The following is a 16,009-nucleotide window of genomic DNA, read 5'->3' as shown; positions in this document are numbered from 1 at the left end:
AAATGTTTGTTCTGCAACATGAAACCGAAGCCAATTAAAAAACAAAGTCGAGCCAACAGCCAAATGAAGAGTTTGAAAAGAAGACTTTCAGGGAAGAATTTTACAGTTGAAGGAAACAGCGTAGAAGATGAGTATACAGCAGAAGAAAGTGTTTCAATACCAAAATATTTTATTGTAATCGAACCAGAGAAACCGTCTCAGAACTAATTTAAAGAAACGGCCGGTGTTTGTTTTTGCTGTTACTTTTTTGTTTTGATCGTTTTTAAAGTAACTCTTAAACAATAAAGCCTTACGAAAAAAAATTCAACAAATTAATTTCACAGTTCATCACGTGCTGGTTGAAAGTCTCGAAGTTAAACATGCTTTTTTTTATTAAAAGCATATAAAGACTATTTAGACTATGTATACATATTTTTTTATAAATTATACTTTATAATCAAGTCAACGTTTTTATTTTCAAACGTCTTAAATACAGTTGAAAAGCTTAACACATTTTTTTTAGTTAACTAAAATTTTCATTAGTAATATATGATATCGTAGTTGCCAGATTACAATCAGTTACTGCTCACAGACGTTAGGTATGGTTATGGCAACTCTGCATCACAATTATGAATTGCTTAGGAAAAAGAATAATTAGCGTGAAGTTTATTAACTTTCATGATACTTGTTTATCATAAACGTCATAACGTTTTTCAAGAAAATTAATGACAATTCAAATTCCTACAAGTAAAATAAATGTTTATACGACCATATTTTAAACAGTAATATAAACTTATGAATTAGCTTTAGTTATATCTCCATAAACATTATAACATTTTTAAGAAGAAAAAATGGTCTGTAGGTATAATTTAGACCTATATAAAACTCTTTTATTTGGTTCAAAAATGTTTTACTTTTTGATTTGAGGCCCTTATTTTTTTTAATTTGAATTGTCGTGCACCCTTTCAAAAAAGTAATGATTTTAGCCATACTAACGCTATAAGCTTTGGTAAATTACATTGAAAAATAACAAGTATATTAGCCACTCATCTACAATTTTACTAATCTTTCGTTATTAAACAAAAATTAATAGTCGTTATTGTTTTCTTTATGACTTAAGACACTCAAAATATAAATTAGTAGTGTACTTTTAACTTGCTTTACAAGACAACATTCTAACATTCTAGTAAAAACATTTAATATGAACTAAAGCTAATAACTTATACAAAGACTTTATAAAAGTATGATAATTGTAATATTTTAGCTCTAACAAATATATGTAACATAGTTGATTTAAAAAAAAAACATACACACTGTTTTATTGTCAGTATCGATATTAAAAAATGTTTAGATTGCTTTATAAAACTGTTATTCTTTGTAAATGAATGATACAAACAATTTAAAACTTAAATAAAATTAATGGCTAAATTTCATTTTTTTAGTTGAAAAAAAAAACACACAAACAACAAGAGTCAAAAAAAAGTATTAAAAAGTATTAAAAAAAGTAGAGTAAAGTGACCAAATGTTATCAAAAAAAAAATTACAGTCCAAAGAAAAAAAATAAAAAGTTACAATTAGTTAAAAGTTTCACATTTAGTAAAAAGATTAATAATAGAAAGTTTTACTACTTAAAAAAAAAAAAGACTTTTTTCTTTTATTATATTAGCTTATTAGACTTTGTCTCAAAAACTTAATAACTTTGGACGGTAAATAAAACAAAACATTATAAAAGTTTTTGTAACAAAAAAAATTGTAATGTAATATCCAAGTTTCGACCATTGTAAAACTAAAACACAACAAGATTGAAAAAAAAATTAAAATGCAAGCAGGCTGTATATGAAATGTGTAATTTGAAGAAACATTTTTCAAATCACAGAAATTTGTATTGACATTTATAAGCTCAACACGTTAAAATACAAAAGCTAAAAATTAAAAATTTAAAATAAAGACATTAAATTAAACAGCTTTTTAGAGGCAGTTTTGTATAGAAACGAGATTAACTTTAATATTTTATTGTATAATACACACAGAACTTTTCTTATTTTTTCTCACTCTGACTGGAGCTGCTACTGTTGGTTTTGGTATGTCCAATTCGGCTGTTACTACATTCTGTTGGTAATTAACAAACATAAAAACTAAACTATATGCTTAAACAGAACTTTTAATTTCAACAAGATGGCTTGGTTTAAAATGTATAATTATCAAAAGTAGCGCAATAATAATGTTTCGAATTAGTCTCGTTATTGCCATGTGTATAATATCAATGTTGTAACCCGTTAAGCTTTTCAAAAATAAACAAAATTTACTAAAGATACTAAAAATGCATGGTTATAGATAAAAAAGATGTTTTTGAATAATAAACTAGCAAAAAAAAACTTTGAAAAATAAACATACTATCATAATATTATGAAAGAATTTTAAATGAATAAAAAAATAATCATTATAAATTTAGAAATACGGAAGTATTTCAAGAAACTAACTTTTACTGCTTCAATTTCCAAATTTGACAATTTTATTTTCAGTATGTCCGCAGCAATCTTTTTGAATGTAACATTTACCTGTAATTATATACCATTTCAAAATTTAATATAAACAGTATAAACTACAATCTTTAACCCTAACAAAACACATTTTCTGTAATTTATAAACTAAAAAAATACACAATTTATTTGACAACATTTGTCCATCATAACAATATCAAATATTGCAGTTTGAGCAGTTACAAAATTTTGATGATTTTACACGAAACTTATGATTCAAAATATCTCAACCCATGAACTATGGATTTTTTATGGAGTTTTTGTGGAGGCACACAATTTTATGATAAATGCGGTGTTAATACATATATGCTACTTTTTATTATTTTATTTCTTTCTTAGAATACTTTTTATGTTTCGATTGGCTGTAATAACTTTATTTCACTAACATCGTCTTCAAAAAGCGAGTAATACAAGCGTACTAATATATACAAACATAATAAATAAAGTTTAACTTCTCATAATTTTTTTTTTTAGGACTGAAATAAACACACCTTTTCATTAAAAAATATATAAAGTCATAAATATTAGACATTAAAAACTGCTCTTTAATATTTATGACATAAAGTATGGTAACATTTTCAAATGAAAACATTTCAGTACAAAAATTAGAAAACACTTCTAGAAGTTATAGAAATCCGTAAAATTATCATGTAAAAACTTTTAGCTTTTTAGTTTAACTTAATTTTTGAAAACTTTAACCTGAAAACATGATATTTTATCAGCACATAGAAGTTTACAAATTGATAATTAATGACATTTCAAACATAAAATTAACTTAAATAATAATAAAAAAACAGTACGAGTAAAAATAATACATTTAACTAATAAATTCTGCTAATTATTATCATAAATTGTAATAACATCCTTATTAACTTTTATAACAGCTTATTTACATGCTAAAATGTTAAAATTCTTTTAACTTTTAAGTAATGAACAATATATTTCAGCGTTTCACTTTAAAATAAAGCGAAAAATTAATAATTTATCTCCCGCAAACATGAGTTTAAATTATGTAAAAATATTTCCTAAAACTCTTTCAAAATAGTTTATTGTTTACTCTGCTACAATTAAAAACAAAATATCCTATATACTTAAATTAAAGTACAAATAGTACTAAACAGTTAAATTTCAAAATAAATTATGTGTTTAAAACACCTTAAGTTTAATGTAAAGTTCAAAAAAAAACGTCGAATTTAAAATAATTAATTATATTTTAGTTTGATAATAAGATATATCATCTTAAACTATAATTGAATAAAACACATGTAACAGATTGTATGCATATTATAAAACTATGAATTACTATTTCTGTGTATGTGACCTTTATATTTCTTAATTAATTGAAATATGCAAACTTAAAGCTGTTATTAAAATTTTAAAAGATAAAAAAGTTGCGATTTAAAATACAAGTACCCAAAGTATGCTATGTAACAACTTTTATTTATTAAATTTAAGGTTTCATTGTTTATTTAAAAAGAAAAGTTGAGCATACAGAACATATATACAAGTTTAAAACAAGTGAAAGTGTGGTTTGTAAGGAAATTATAAAAGTACATCAGTAATCTACGCTCTTAAAATATTTTTGCGAGAAATAAACTACTAACTGTAGGAACTATTGTTTACAAGTTAGATTTACAAGCTTGCCAACATTATTTTAGAAAAGATCGAAATTATCAAACATACCTGATCGCCAGTTTTAGCCGAGACGAAATGGCTGGTCATTGAATTTTTCATCGCAAAACTGTCGTGTGCTGTTTTGTTCACCGCCCTCAAGTGGTCCAAATCGCCTGTGAAAAAATATTTGTTTTCATCAGTGTTATAGAATATATCTATTTTTGTGATTTGAGTTGTTAGTTTTTGGCTTTTCAGTTTGTTTTGAAATGGGGAATAAGGGAATTAAAAGAATAGCTAATGTATGTGTAAAATTGAAAAAAAACTACAATAACAATAGTTAAACAATTTTACAAGGCGAAATAAAATTCGGTTAACATACTTTGTATTTTTAAATATTAAATAATATTATTTTTGTAGCTCGAGTCATTATTTTTTGACTTTTCGGTTTGTTTTCAAATAGGGAATCAGAAAAAATTAAATAATTCCTAATATATGTTTAAAATTTAAAACATTTTTTTTTTTGCAAAGAACAAAATAATAAAACAATATTGAAACATGAACGAAACTTCAGTTATTCTTTTGTTCAGAATTTTGTACGCATAATAAATTAAATGCTATTAGAATTCAAACCTTTAAAACTCATTGCAATCAAAAACAGTGTTTCAAAAGCGGGCACCTGAGAATGGTAGTGTACCAATAAACATTTTTACTTTGAACGCAGCAACTAGGCAACAAAAAAATAATTAAGTAGCGCAAGTAAACTAATGTGCTGTAAACACATGCAATATATCTAAAATCAACTTTTCTAATGCTGTATTTGTGTTTTCTGTTAATGAAGATTACAAAAACATGATAGCAACAGCTATTGTTTGAACAAGTGAATGCCTAATAAGGGAGAGTGCTCAAAACTAATTGGTGCATACAGATGTTTTACTGTGAAATGGTGTGCACAGGACTTTTAAAGTTTGTAAGTTTTGAATAAACAGTTTAAGTTTTTTAACTACTTATAGTCAATTTTAAAGAAAACTCAAGCCACTCGAAAATGTTCAAATTTATATCAGATGCTTCCAACATCAAAAAAGTCTAAAAACATATAAATTATTCTTACATTTGTATATCAGCTAACCTTCCGTCTAGGAAAATAATTAATCATAAAACTATAAATTTCTTAACACAGCATAAAATGTCAATACAAACTATAACCACACAGCAATAAGCACCTTTGTTAGCGACGAGTGCAAATTTAGGGGATTTTTTGTTGGAATTATCTCCGTCGTCATTGGTGGTGAGAAACTTTTTCACATATTTCATCCAATCCTTGACGTTTTCGAAGCTCTGGTAGTTCGTCATATCGTATACGAATAACACTCCCTACAAAAAATGCATATGTATAATTATTATATCATGTATTTAATGATGAGAATATGTTGTAGTTGAAAAACTTGTAAAAAATTTTTAGTTATTAACTAAGTGATATATTTTATGAGCTATGTCATACTCAAGTAAAACTCGTCGAAACAAAAAAAAGTATTACATTTTGTGTCTTGCATAATTAATAACAACAATGTACTGTGGTTGAAAACTTGTAAAAGTTTTTTGGGTAAAACTAAGTAGTATAGTTTAAAATATATGTCATGCAAAATTAAAAAAAAAACTAGTTTAACTTTATATTTTGTTTAATCGATAACTTCTACAACTTATAAAAATTTTAAGAACTCAATAAAACAATTAATGCTCTTTTTTAATACTACATACATATGAAATGCTACCTTTGAAAAACTAATAAGGTAAAATATATCTTATCTTTTATATAAATATCGGTTTTACTATATTCCAGTTATAGTGATAATTTAGAAATATTTAAAAATCACTAAAAGAAATTAAGTAACATACTCTATTAAATATATTATACAAAAGTTATACTTGCTTAAATAAACTAACAAAAAAGCATTTTATGAATTATGTAATCAATAATTGCAATGTACTATAACTTAAAAAACTTGTAAAGACACTTAGGTAAAGTTGAGAAATATATTTTATGTAATGTACTTCATACAGAAAAATAGTCATTCAAGTTATAATATAAAGCTATTTAGTTTCAACATAACTTATTGCTAAAAATAAAGATTGAATTCGATAAAATATGTTTCACACACAAACAACACTCACTAAGAATTAAAAAAAAAATCTGTTTGATTGTTTAATATTATTAACTTTATTATTTTACAGATTTCAATTTTTATAATCAAAGTATTCATATCTTTCAATTCTAACAATCATTCTAACTCTAATTTAATTCAAATACACAATACTCTAATAAAATAATGTGAAAAGTTAAAATTTATGGTGTAGAACTTTTTTAAATACACGTTAGGTAAATTCTCATCATTTTTAGTTAGTTCTTAAATAAGAAATCACTCTTTTATCTGTTTTGAATATTTAAATATTTAATCATGAAAACTTAAAATGCAACTAGTATTTGTTATATAAATAATTAAGTACTAGGTATTACCTTCATTATTAAAGCACTTTTATAACTCTATCGATTTTTAGTTAATACATATTTATTTTGCTTCTGAATGACAATGATACTCTATTAAAAAAAATATTATTAAGCACAAATCAGTTTTATAATGATTTAATAAAACATTAGAAAAGCTTTTTGGTGCCAAAATTCATTACTACATTAAACAGTCTAATGAAAGAATAAAAGGGTTATGTTGGAAATTAAATAATTTTTTAATACATACAGTTCTTTGATTGAAAATTATTTTTAAACTTTGAGGTTGAAGTATTGTTTTTTATTTTTTATAATAGAATAAAAAATTAAGATCTTTTAAATGCACTCTTTTCTATAAAAAGCAACAAGTAGAATACGAAATGTTTTAAACGCTTTTGTTGGCTAACTTAAAATATCAGTATAAGATTTTAAAACAAGCATAAAAGTAATAGTATAAATATATAATAATAAGTTTAGATAATAGTATAAATACTTTTATCTAAACATTGACTTTATAACATTTAAATTAATACATTAAAACTTTGATAAATATCAAAAAATAAGAGTAAAAAAAGTGATCTGTAAATTCTTCTGAAAAATCTTTAGATTAATTGTAAGGAAATAAAATCGTCTTAAATAGTATAACATTTTTTATCTATATGAAATATTTTTTGTACCTGACCGGAATTTCATTATTTTAAATGTAAAAATTGTTTAAAATTCCATGTTTTTTAGATTTTACCTAAACTGTCAAGTTCTAAGTTTTACCAGGATTCAAGGATTTTTGGCAACTCTGTGTGTATTTACAAAATAAATAAGTGTAAGTTTAAATAAAAATTAAAATAATATGTGTAATACGTGTAGAGAATAAGAAAATTTGAACTCAAAAACAATTATTGGTACATTTATAATAATTTAGTTACTTTAGCTAGACAGCAGTAAAAAAATTTAGGTGTATTCAACTGGAATTATAAAAACTGTAACCTTTCAAAATTTCAGCTATTAAATCAATAGTTTCATTTTTACAACCAAAAGAGCAAATCCATAAGACTTACAACAATAAAAGCTCTAAATTATTGCTACAATCTTTTTTTACAAGTTTATTCAACTTTGCAAGGGAATAATTTTCTGCAACTAAATTTTAACACACACTTTTTCAAACCAAGTTTGAAAATATAGTCGTGTTAATAAAGAGGTTATCACAGTTTTATTTAACAAGAAAATTTTTAAAACAGTTTATTAACAATCTAAACAAACTTCAAAAACAAAAAACTTTTATCTATACAAAAACAAACTAACGCTTGATATGTATATGTATTTACCAACATATGTATTTACCAATACAAGAAACAAACTAACATTAGCACCTTATATGTATTTACCAATATAAGAAACAAACTAACATTAGCCCCATATATGTATTTACCAATACAAGAAACAAACTAACATTAGCCCCATATATGTATTTACCAATACAAGAAACAAACTAACATTAGCCCCATAAATGTATTTACCAATTAACAAACAAACTAACATTAGCGCCATATATGTATCTACCAATATAACAAACAAACTAACATTAGCACCTTATATGTATTTACCAATATAAGAAACAAACTAACATTAGCGCCATATATGTATTTACCAATACAAGAAACAAACCGACATTAGCACCATATATGTATTTACCAATATAAGAAACAAACCGACATTAGCACCATATATGTATTTACCAATATAAGAAACAAACTAACATTAGCAACATATATGTATTTACCGATATAAGAAACAAACTAACATTAGCACCATATATGTATTTACCAATATAAGAAACAAACTAACATTAGCAACATATATGTATTTACCGATATAAGAAACAAACTAACATTAGCACCATATATGTATTTACCAATATAACAAACAAACTAACATTGGCACCATATATGTATCTACCAATATAACAAACAAACTAACATTAGCACCTTATATGTATTTACCAATATAAGAAACAAACTAACATTAGCACCATATATGTATCTACCAATATAAGAAACAAACTAACATTAGCGCCATATATGTACTTGTCCAGCATTTTTCCTCCGAGCGTTTGCCCCCCAATGTCAGATATTTGTAACGTTACGTTGTCTTTTCCTGTTTAAAACAAATTGAAATAGCAATAAGTTACAACATAAAGTTTTTCAAAAGAGAGTTTTTTAAAGTTTTAAAGTTTGTGTAATCATGCTGTATAACAAATGTTTAACTAAAATTTGATGAGTACAGCATACTTTAGTCATATTTAAGTTTAAAAAATTGTAATGCAATATTAAAAAGTTCTACACTTCCTAAACTTAAGCTTATTTTTCTAATGACTTATTCAAAAATGTGTATTGCGTAATGATGTCTATACATCATAATTCTAACACTTTTATCCATAAAAAGTTTAAGTAATTTAAGGGCATAGAGAAGCTAAAGAATTTTTTTACAAAAGTTAACATTGGCTAATTTTAAAGATTAGAGTATGTACTATTAACATCTTTTTTATAGTAAAAATAAATCAATTAACTTATGAGATATAAACACTTTTGTAAAAAATACAATACAGCCCTATGGAATCAAAAATTTTCTTGGCAAATTTTCTTGGAATTTTAAAAATATCACCAAAAGTCTATCTCCTTCATTTCTAAAGCATTTTTCTTTAAGTTTTTAAGAAATATTGTTCAAACAACTTGCGAGAGCGTACATTAATATAAATCATAAGTAATTATGACCAAAATTCTAGTTTTTTTTTATGATAACAAAATTTTAGAAAAAACATCTGTCATTTACAATTGTTTAAAATCTATAAAAAGATAGTAAGTTTTGAAACAATTGCTCAAAAACTGAAGGAGGACATAAAATTGTTTATTTTTGCCTTTTGGTTTGGACCTCCCATAAATAACCTATTAAACTCTCTAACTATGATAGCTTATATCTCAAAAGTAACTTCAAACCTTTAAAAGCGTAACAAAATTGTGACTGTAAACTTAAACAAAAAATTTATATCTATAATTTTACCAACGATAAAAAATCAAATTTATTAATTTGGTACTAATTGAAATATTAAATCAAACTTTAAATTTCTAAATATTAAAATCATTTAATGATATTATTTTGAGATAAAACATTTTTAAAATAAAAGTTTCACAAAATTTTATAACACAACTATTTATTAATAAGTTAAAACTAGATTGTTGGAAAAAATATTTTAAGAAAAGTAAGTGAAGATAGCTTATTTGTTGTGAAGTGTTTTTTTTGCCTACAACTTATAACATTATTTTACTTCATAAGACTAATCTAAATTCTCAAAAATGGTTAATATCATCTATTAGAGCGGCACTGGTCAATATACACCAATAAACTTTTGCACAAAGGGTCATTTTCACACAACAGTAAAAACAAAATAAAAATCAAATATTAATAAGTTTTTAATAATGATTAAAATATCACAAAAAATTACTGACCAACGGTAAGGGATAGGGGTAAGAATGATAGGAAAAAAAGCAAATAATAAAAAAAGGTACCATATTAAGGGTAAGGACTAAAAGTAGAAATGATAATAGAAATAAAATAATATAAATAAATTAACCTTGCAAAAGTGACTTTTGTTTTAAACACTGTTGAACAAGTTGTTCAAAAGTTTTTATTTGTACATTTTTGACACATACCCATTAGAGCTACTATAGCTAGGTTAAAGATCTTTAAAATGGAATCATCATTAAAATCAATCCTTACCACAATATTCCCTAAACACGTTTACTAAAATTAGGAGTGCATAAAAACTTATGGTGGCAAGATTGTGACTTTAAACTTAAACAGAAAATTTATATCTATAATTTTACCAAAGATAAAATAGTAAGTATTCTTAATTTAGAACTAAATGAAATAAACAAATCAAACTTTAAATTTCTAAATATTTCTTTAATTATCATTGAAGAATGTATACCTGTAACAGCACAAAATAATACAGGACATATAAAAACTTTATTAACTAACCAATGAAATAAACACATTAAGCTTAATCGACAAAAAAAAAAAACATTTAGTGTCTTTCAATTTTACTATCCCTAATGAAAATTGAAAAAACATACAAAGTTATATAATTTATTTCCTTGGTTTTCAAGTATTTTAGAATTGGTAGTTATTATAAACTCCCACAAAGTTTTTTTTTGCAATTTTACAAAATTTTTTAAAAATTAGTTAAGATCTTATTTTTGAAAAATTTCAAAGTATGACCAATTGAGCACTTTTTTCTAAAAAAAATATGTTATTAAAACCTTTAAACTCATGTATTTCAAAACACCAACAAAAAACTAATGGAAAAACGTGCAAAGATTTTTTCTTATAACCAAATATTCTTAAAATGGTAACACAAAATTAAAAACAAACCAGGTAGTTTGATTCTTTTCAGATAGAAATCAAGTCCAATGGTCTGGTCGTATTCTCTGTCAAACTGGTTTTGTGTGTACTTGGTCACTAGAGAGGTCTGAAATGATATTGAAATAACAGAGTTATTAAGTTGAAAAGTTTGACACTTAAAATAATAGAGTTTTTACATTGAAAAGTTTGAGACTAGTTTACATTAGTTCACATATTCTTTAATTGCAGAACTAGTTTGTATAGACCAGGGTTACCAGAAAAATGTTTATAACTTTTATAGTCATTTGTAACTTTTACTGTAGAAAATTTGCAAAAGAAAAACTTTTTTATTTGACAACCTAAACTGCACTACTAATATACTACTTAGTTAATAAAAGTCATAAAAAACAAACTTTTCCGCAAGCACCATCTCCAACAACTACCAATTTCAACTGTACTTCTTTTGCATCCTCATCAGAGTCTGACATTTTTATTTTATATAATGCTGCAAACAAAAAGATTTTAGATGGCTTATTTATAAGTTTTTTGATATTAGCTTTTTTAACTGTCAATTTCCTAGTAAATTTGAATTTCACTAAAATTTATCTTCTTTGTATTTTTAGCTAAAGAAATCTAATTTTTATGAAACATTCCTTACTTAGTTTAAAAGACTTTGAATGATGAACTTTTAGATTAAAAAACAAAACAAAAAATGCTGTATTTTTTTCAACTTTTTGTTCTATTTTTAATCAGTTATTATTCAAAAGGTTATTTATAGTTTTGCTGCAAAACATTAAAATAAATTGAAGTATAAGTATAAAACTTCTAATGTTTATTATATTTAATTCTAAAATAAACAAACTTAAATTTGGTTTATTTCAAAGTTTAAAAACTAGCTTTAGAAATCAAACAACTATTTGTGTTTTTTTTTTCGTTTAAACAAGAATTTGTTATTCTTCTTTTAAAAACAAAAATCTGGAGTAAAAAACCTGATTCTGATGTTTAATTAATTTTATATATTGCAGAAATAAACAAACTTAAAGCTGGCTCACATAGAATAACGTACAACTTTCAATTTTAAAGCTAGCTAAAACTGTGCAATTAGGGTGGCCACTGTTTTTTAGAAATTCCTTCTGGTCCCTATTTTCATTCAGAAAATTTTCATTAAGAGTAACAGTTTTCTTGTCTTTTTTTAGTAACAAAAAATTACATTCAATTTACAAAACTGTATTTAATAGTATTAAGTTACTGAAAAGATACTGTGATGCTTCTTTTAAATTGTTTCTCAACAAAAAATTTGTACATAACCTTTTTTGTGTATTATTATTTACTATCTAATCTAAATCTAACAAATTTAGACAAATAATTTTCTTCAAATACCAAGATTTTTTCAAGTATATTTTGGAAACTATCAAATTCCAGTTTTTTTGTTTCAAAACTTTCAGTTTCTAGAACTTCAGGTTAAATGGACAAACAATCAAAACAAACATTGTGTACATCTTTTCTCTGTAGTGATTTATTTTTTGCTTTAAGTATTTTCAACGTATTGTAAGTTTGAATTTTTAAAACTAGTCAAATTATTTTTCACTTACACAAAAGTATCTATAACACTCATTTATAACTATGTAATGCATTTTTTTATCTAATTAAGTGTAGGTTGAAAATTAAAATAATTTTTTTGAAAACTTAAAATTTTAAAACCAATTTTGTTTGTTTTTAACAAAAGGTTTTAAGGTGGTTTAACAGCATTCAATGGTTTATTGAGAGTTATATGGCTTAAATGCCACTATGAAATATCACTTGAAATTTTTTTAGACTTGAAAAAATACAAGATAGATTTACTAAAAATGAACTTTAAGAAAATTCTGGCTACTGGCACAATTAGGGTTTTAACTTTGTTTAGGTTTTAGAATGAGCATTTTAAAACCTAACTATGCTTTATTTTTTGAAAAATAAAACAATTAGAAAAAAAAATTCTAAGCTTTATGGTTTGTAAATTTTTTTTTTTGATAAACAAGAAACAGTATTCCAGATAAATGGTGAAAAAAACGTTTAAAGAAGTGTTTCATGCTGTTTTTTTTTGGAAAAATTATGAAGTACTGTGAATTAATATTAATTTTAAACAGAAAAATAGCGCAGCTTATCAGTATTTAGACTTACAAACTTCTAAAATACTTGAGACAGATAAAAAGTTAACAAATTTTGAAGAGAAATTAGCTCTAAGGAACTTCCTTGACACAAACTTCAAATTATAGTCACAAAATAAATCAAATTCTTCTTAAGGCTCCTTTTAAGATAACCATGATATTTTTATTTCTTTTTGTGAAATATTTCTTAAAATATTGTAGATAACTAAGTAGTTTCAAAATAATCAAGTTTTTGAAAATTAAGCAAAATCTCATTTTTATAAGTTAATCTTACTTTGTGGAGTTTAATACTAGCAACCAGAAACTTTTTTTTTTTGGATTTAAAAAAATCTTTAGATACAAACAAAGAAATATGGTTAACAAAGTTTTTTTTGATAAAGGAAAAAAGTATAAAAAAGGCTAAAAAAGATTGTTTCACAAAAAAATCATTGTTACTGTCAATTTTTTTTACAAATCTTCCTTAAACTTTTACAACTATTCAATTTCTAATATTTAAATAATTCATCATTATTTTTTTAGATTTTGAATAAAGTTTGTTTTTATAACAAACAACCATATTTTTATATTTTTTTGACTATAATTCTTATTGTTCCATATTTCTAAAACTTCAGATTATTTTTGGCTAAAAAATAAATGTTTCCGGAAATTGTCAGTCTCTACCCGAAAAAATAAAAGAAATTTTGTATTAAAAGAAACTTTAAAACTTAAAGAGAATGGAGATATATTTGTAGTATGTATCTTTCTATCATTTTTTTAATATGATTATTCTTAAAGTTCTTTAAAAATTGATATTACACAAAAACTGATTTATAGTTCATGCTTAAAATTTTTTTATAAAAACCAATGTAATTTTGCTTACCCCATAAAACAATGCTTAAATTTTAACAAAATAACAGTAACTACTCATATTTTATGTCATAGGAAACATAAAATAGGAAAAAAAACAACAGACCAGTGGTTCTAAAGAATTTTGAACTCTACAACGAACAAAAGAAAAATTAATATCTGTCCATTATGAATTATAAGCATAGGGGAGTTCACATTGATTTTTACAAATTGATTTTATATTTAAGAATTTAATTTTATCTGAGCTATCAGACATTTTAAAGTTATTCAAAATTTTTGAAGTAATTTTAGAAATATAAGCACCAAAGTTGGTGACCTCAATAGGTTCCTAATGGAAGCACAAAAGCATGAAAAAAAACTATTTATTAAAAATCTATCTTCTCCTTTATTTTTTAACCTTTAAATTTTCACAGAAAGCCTATTATAAAATTTTGAAAATATTTAATGCAGCAAATTTATGGAACTTGAACTACATAATATTAAAAAAAAACATTTTTTTTGTTTTAACAAAAGTTTTTATACTTTATTTATTTTTTACTAGCTAAGTACTTCACAAGTATTTTTTTAATAAAAAAAGTAGAATAAATTTACATTCATTTCATCTAAAAAAACCACTTATTAAACATTATGTGTTTAAATAACACATGTTAAATTTTAGTTAAGTAATAAGTTTTAAAAAACATTACGAACTTAATGTAAAATCTTTTCCATAAAAAAAAGAAGTATGACATTTTGATGTGTTTTATGAAGAGAAGATTGTTTAACTTAAATAAAAATAGTACAAAAGTGTTTGATAATAATAAATAAGGATTAAATATTTAATTGATCTTAAGTGCATTAAGAATTTTAATGAGCTTGTATGTTTTCTTTGTAGCAACCACTTGAGGTCCTAAAGAGAAAAATTAAGTGAGTTAATTAAGAAATTGAAAAGATGTACTAGAATAAAACCGAAATCGTACTTAGAGGCTGCTAAAGCCTTTAGCCTAAATGTAGTTGTTATTTAGAACTTGTTAACAAAAAAGTTCTTGTTAGTATTTTTTTTAACAACCATAACTTATTTCTTTATTAGTAGGCGAAATACTGAACATTTTTTTCATAACAGGTATCGTGTGCTGCCTGATGGTATGAAGATTAAAGGTCATAAAAACTATCTGTGACGTTTCAAGATCTAAAACTTAGTCGTCAACGTATACAACTAAAAACTACTATACTACTAAATTTAACTTCGAAATAAGTAATTTAAATACTATGACTAGCTCTATAAAACATAAATATGAGCACAATATTTAGAATAAACTGAGTTCGGTAAAACTATTTAAAAGTAACTTGATGTAAAAAGTTTAAAAAATAAACTAATTGTTTATTTCCTGTTTAATTTTTTAGGCAAATACATTCAAGTTTTTAGACAAACTTACTTACAAACAAAATAAATTAGATAAAAGATAACTCTTATATAAAAACTTATATCAACCTGTATTCAAACTCAAAAGTTTCATTCATTTATTTTTAATGAAAAAGTAATTTAAAGTTTAGCATATAAAAAGTTTGTTAAGTTGTTATCAATTAGTCGAGATCTAATTAGTAATTGTATAAGTTCTAATTTGAAGGGAACGAAAATGTTAGTAAAAAAAAGTAAGAATGCATTTCACCTATAAAGATGAAAAATATTTTTCTTATTATCATTAAAATATAACTAAATATAGTTTGTTTAAAGTTATTTATTTTTGTTAAGTATCAAGGTTTATAGGTTATTGAGTGTTAATTTTATTAGTTTTCAATTAGTAAACTACTCAAAGTATTTTATTTTGTTTCTAATTCTATGTATTGAACGCTAGTTATGATTAAAATTTAAATTTTATTTTATTTTAGATATATTGTTTAGTTAGTATTTTATTAATTAGATATTGATACTTATAGGTTATTTTACAATTTTAAGTTTTGCTAGTTTGCAAATTGTGAACTATTACATAGAATTTGCTTTATTTGGT

General features: G+C 23.9%; 1 protein-coding gene across 1 annotated transcript; it reads right to left on the bottom strand.

Annotated features, from left to right (window-relative positions):
• Positions 1–1,808: 1,808 nt before the first annotated feature.
• Positions 1,809–11,528, bottom strand: LOC145837970 (ras-related protein Rab-28-like). Its single transcript, XM_082945474.1, has 7 exons — positions 11,442–11,528; positions 11,059–11,155; positions 8,696–8,784; positions 5,354–5,504; positions 4,203–4,306; positions 2,460–2,537; positions 1,809–2,088 (listed from the first exon to the last, which is right to left on the bottom strand). The coding sequence occupies exons 1-7, from the start codon at positions 11,514–11,516 to the stop codon at positions 1,990–1,992; spliced, it is 693 nt and encodes a 230-aa protein (XP_082801600.1). The 5' UTR covers positions 11,517–11,528; the 3' UTR covers positions 1,809–1,989.
• Between the last annotated feature and the right edge of the window lie 4,481 nt (positions 11,529–16,009).

Source organism: Thalia democratica, chromosome 6 (genome assembly GCF_965202585.1).
Source record: "Thalia democratica chromosome 6, ktThaDemo2.hap1.1, whole genome shotgun sequence".
NCBI lineage: Eukaryota > Metazoa > Chordata > Thaliacea > Salpida > Salpidae > Thalia > Thalia democratica.
Note: the sequence above shows the minus strand (reverse complement) of the source record. Positions and strands in the feature narration are given on the sequence as shown.

What these genes read in the sequence shown, in the direction of transcription:
- LOC145837970 (XM_082945474.1), bottom strand. Translation starts at nt 11,516, where the DNA reads ATGTCAGACTCTGATGAGGATGCAAAAGAAGTACAGTTGAAATTGGTA. An exon ending in AGTACATATATGGCGCTAAT is followed by an intron (nt 5,505 to 8,695) that starts GTTAGTTTGTTT and finishes CATTTTTTGTAG; the next exon opens with GGAGTGTTATTCGTATACGA. An exon ending in TGGAAATTGAAGCAGTAAAA is followed by an intron (nt 2,089 to 2,459) that starts GTTAGTTTCTTG and finishes AATTACCAACAG; the next exon opens with AATGTAGTAACAGCCGAATT.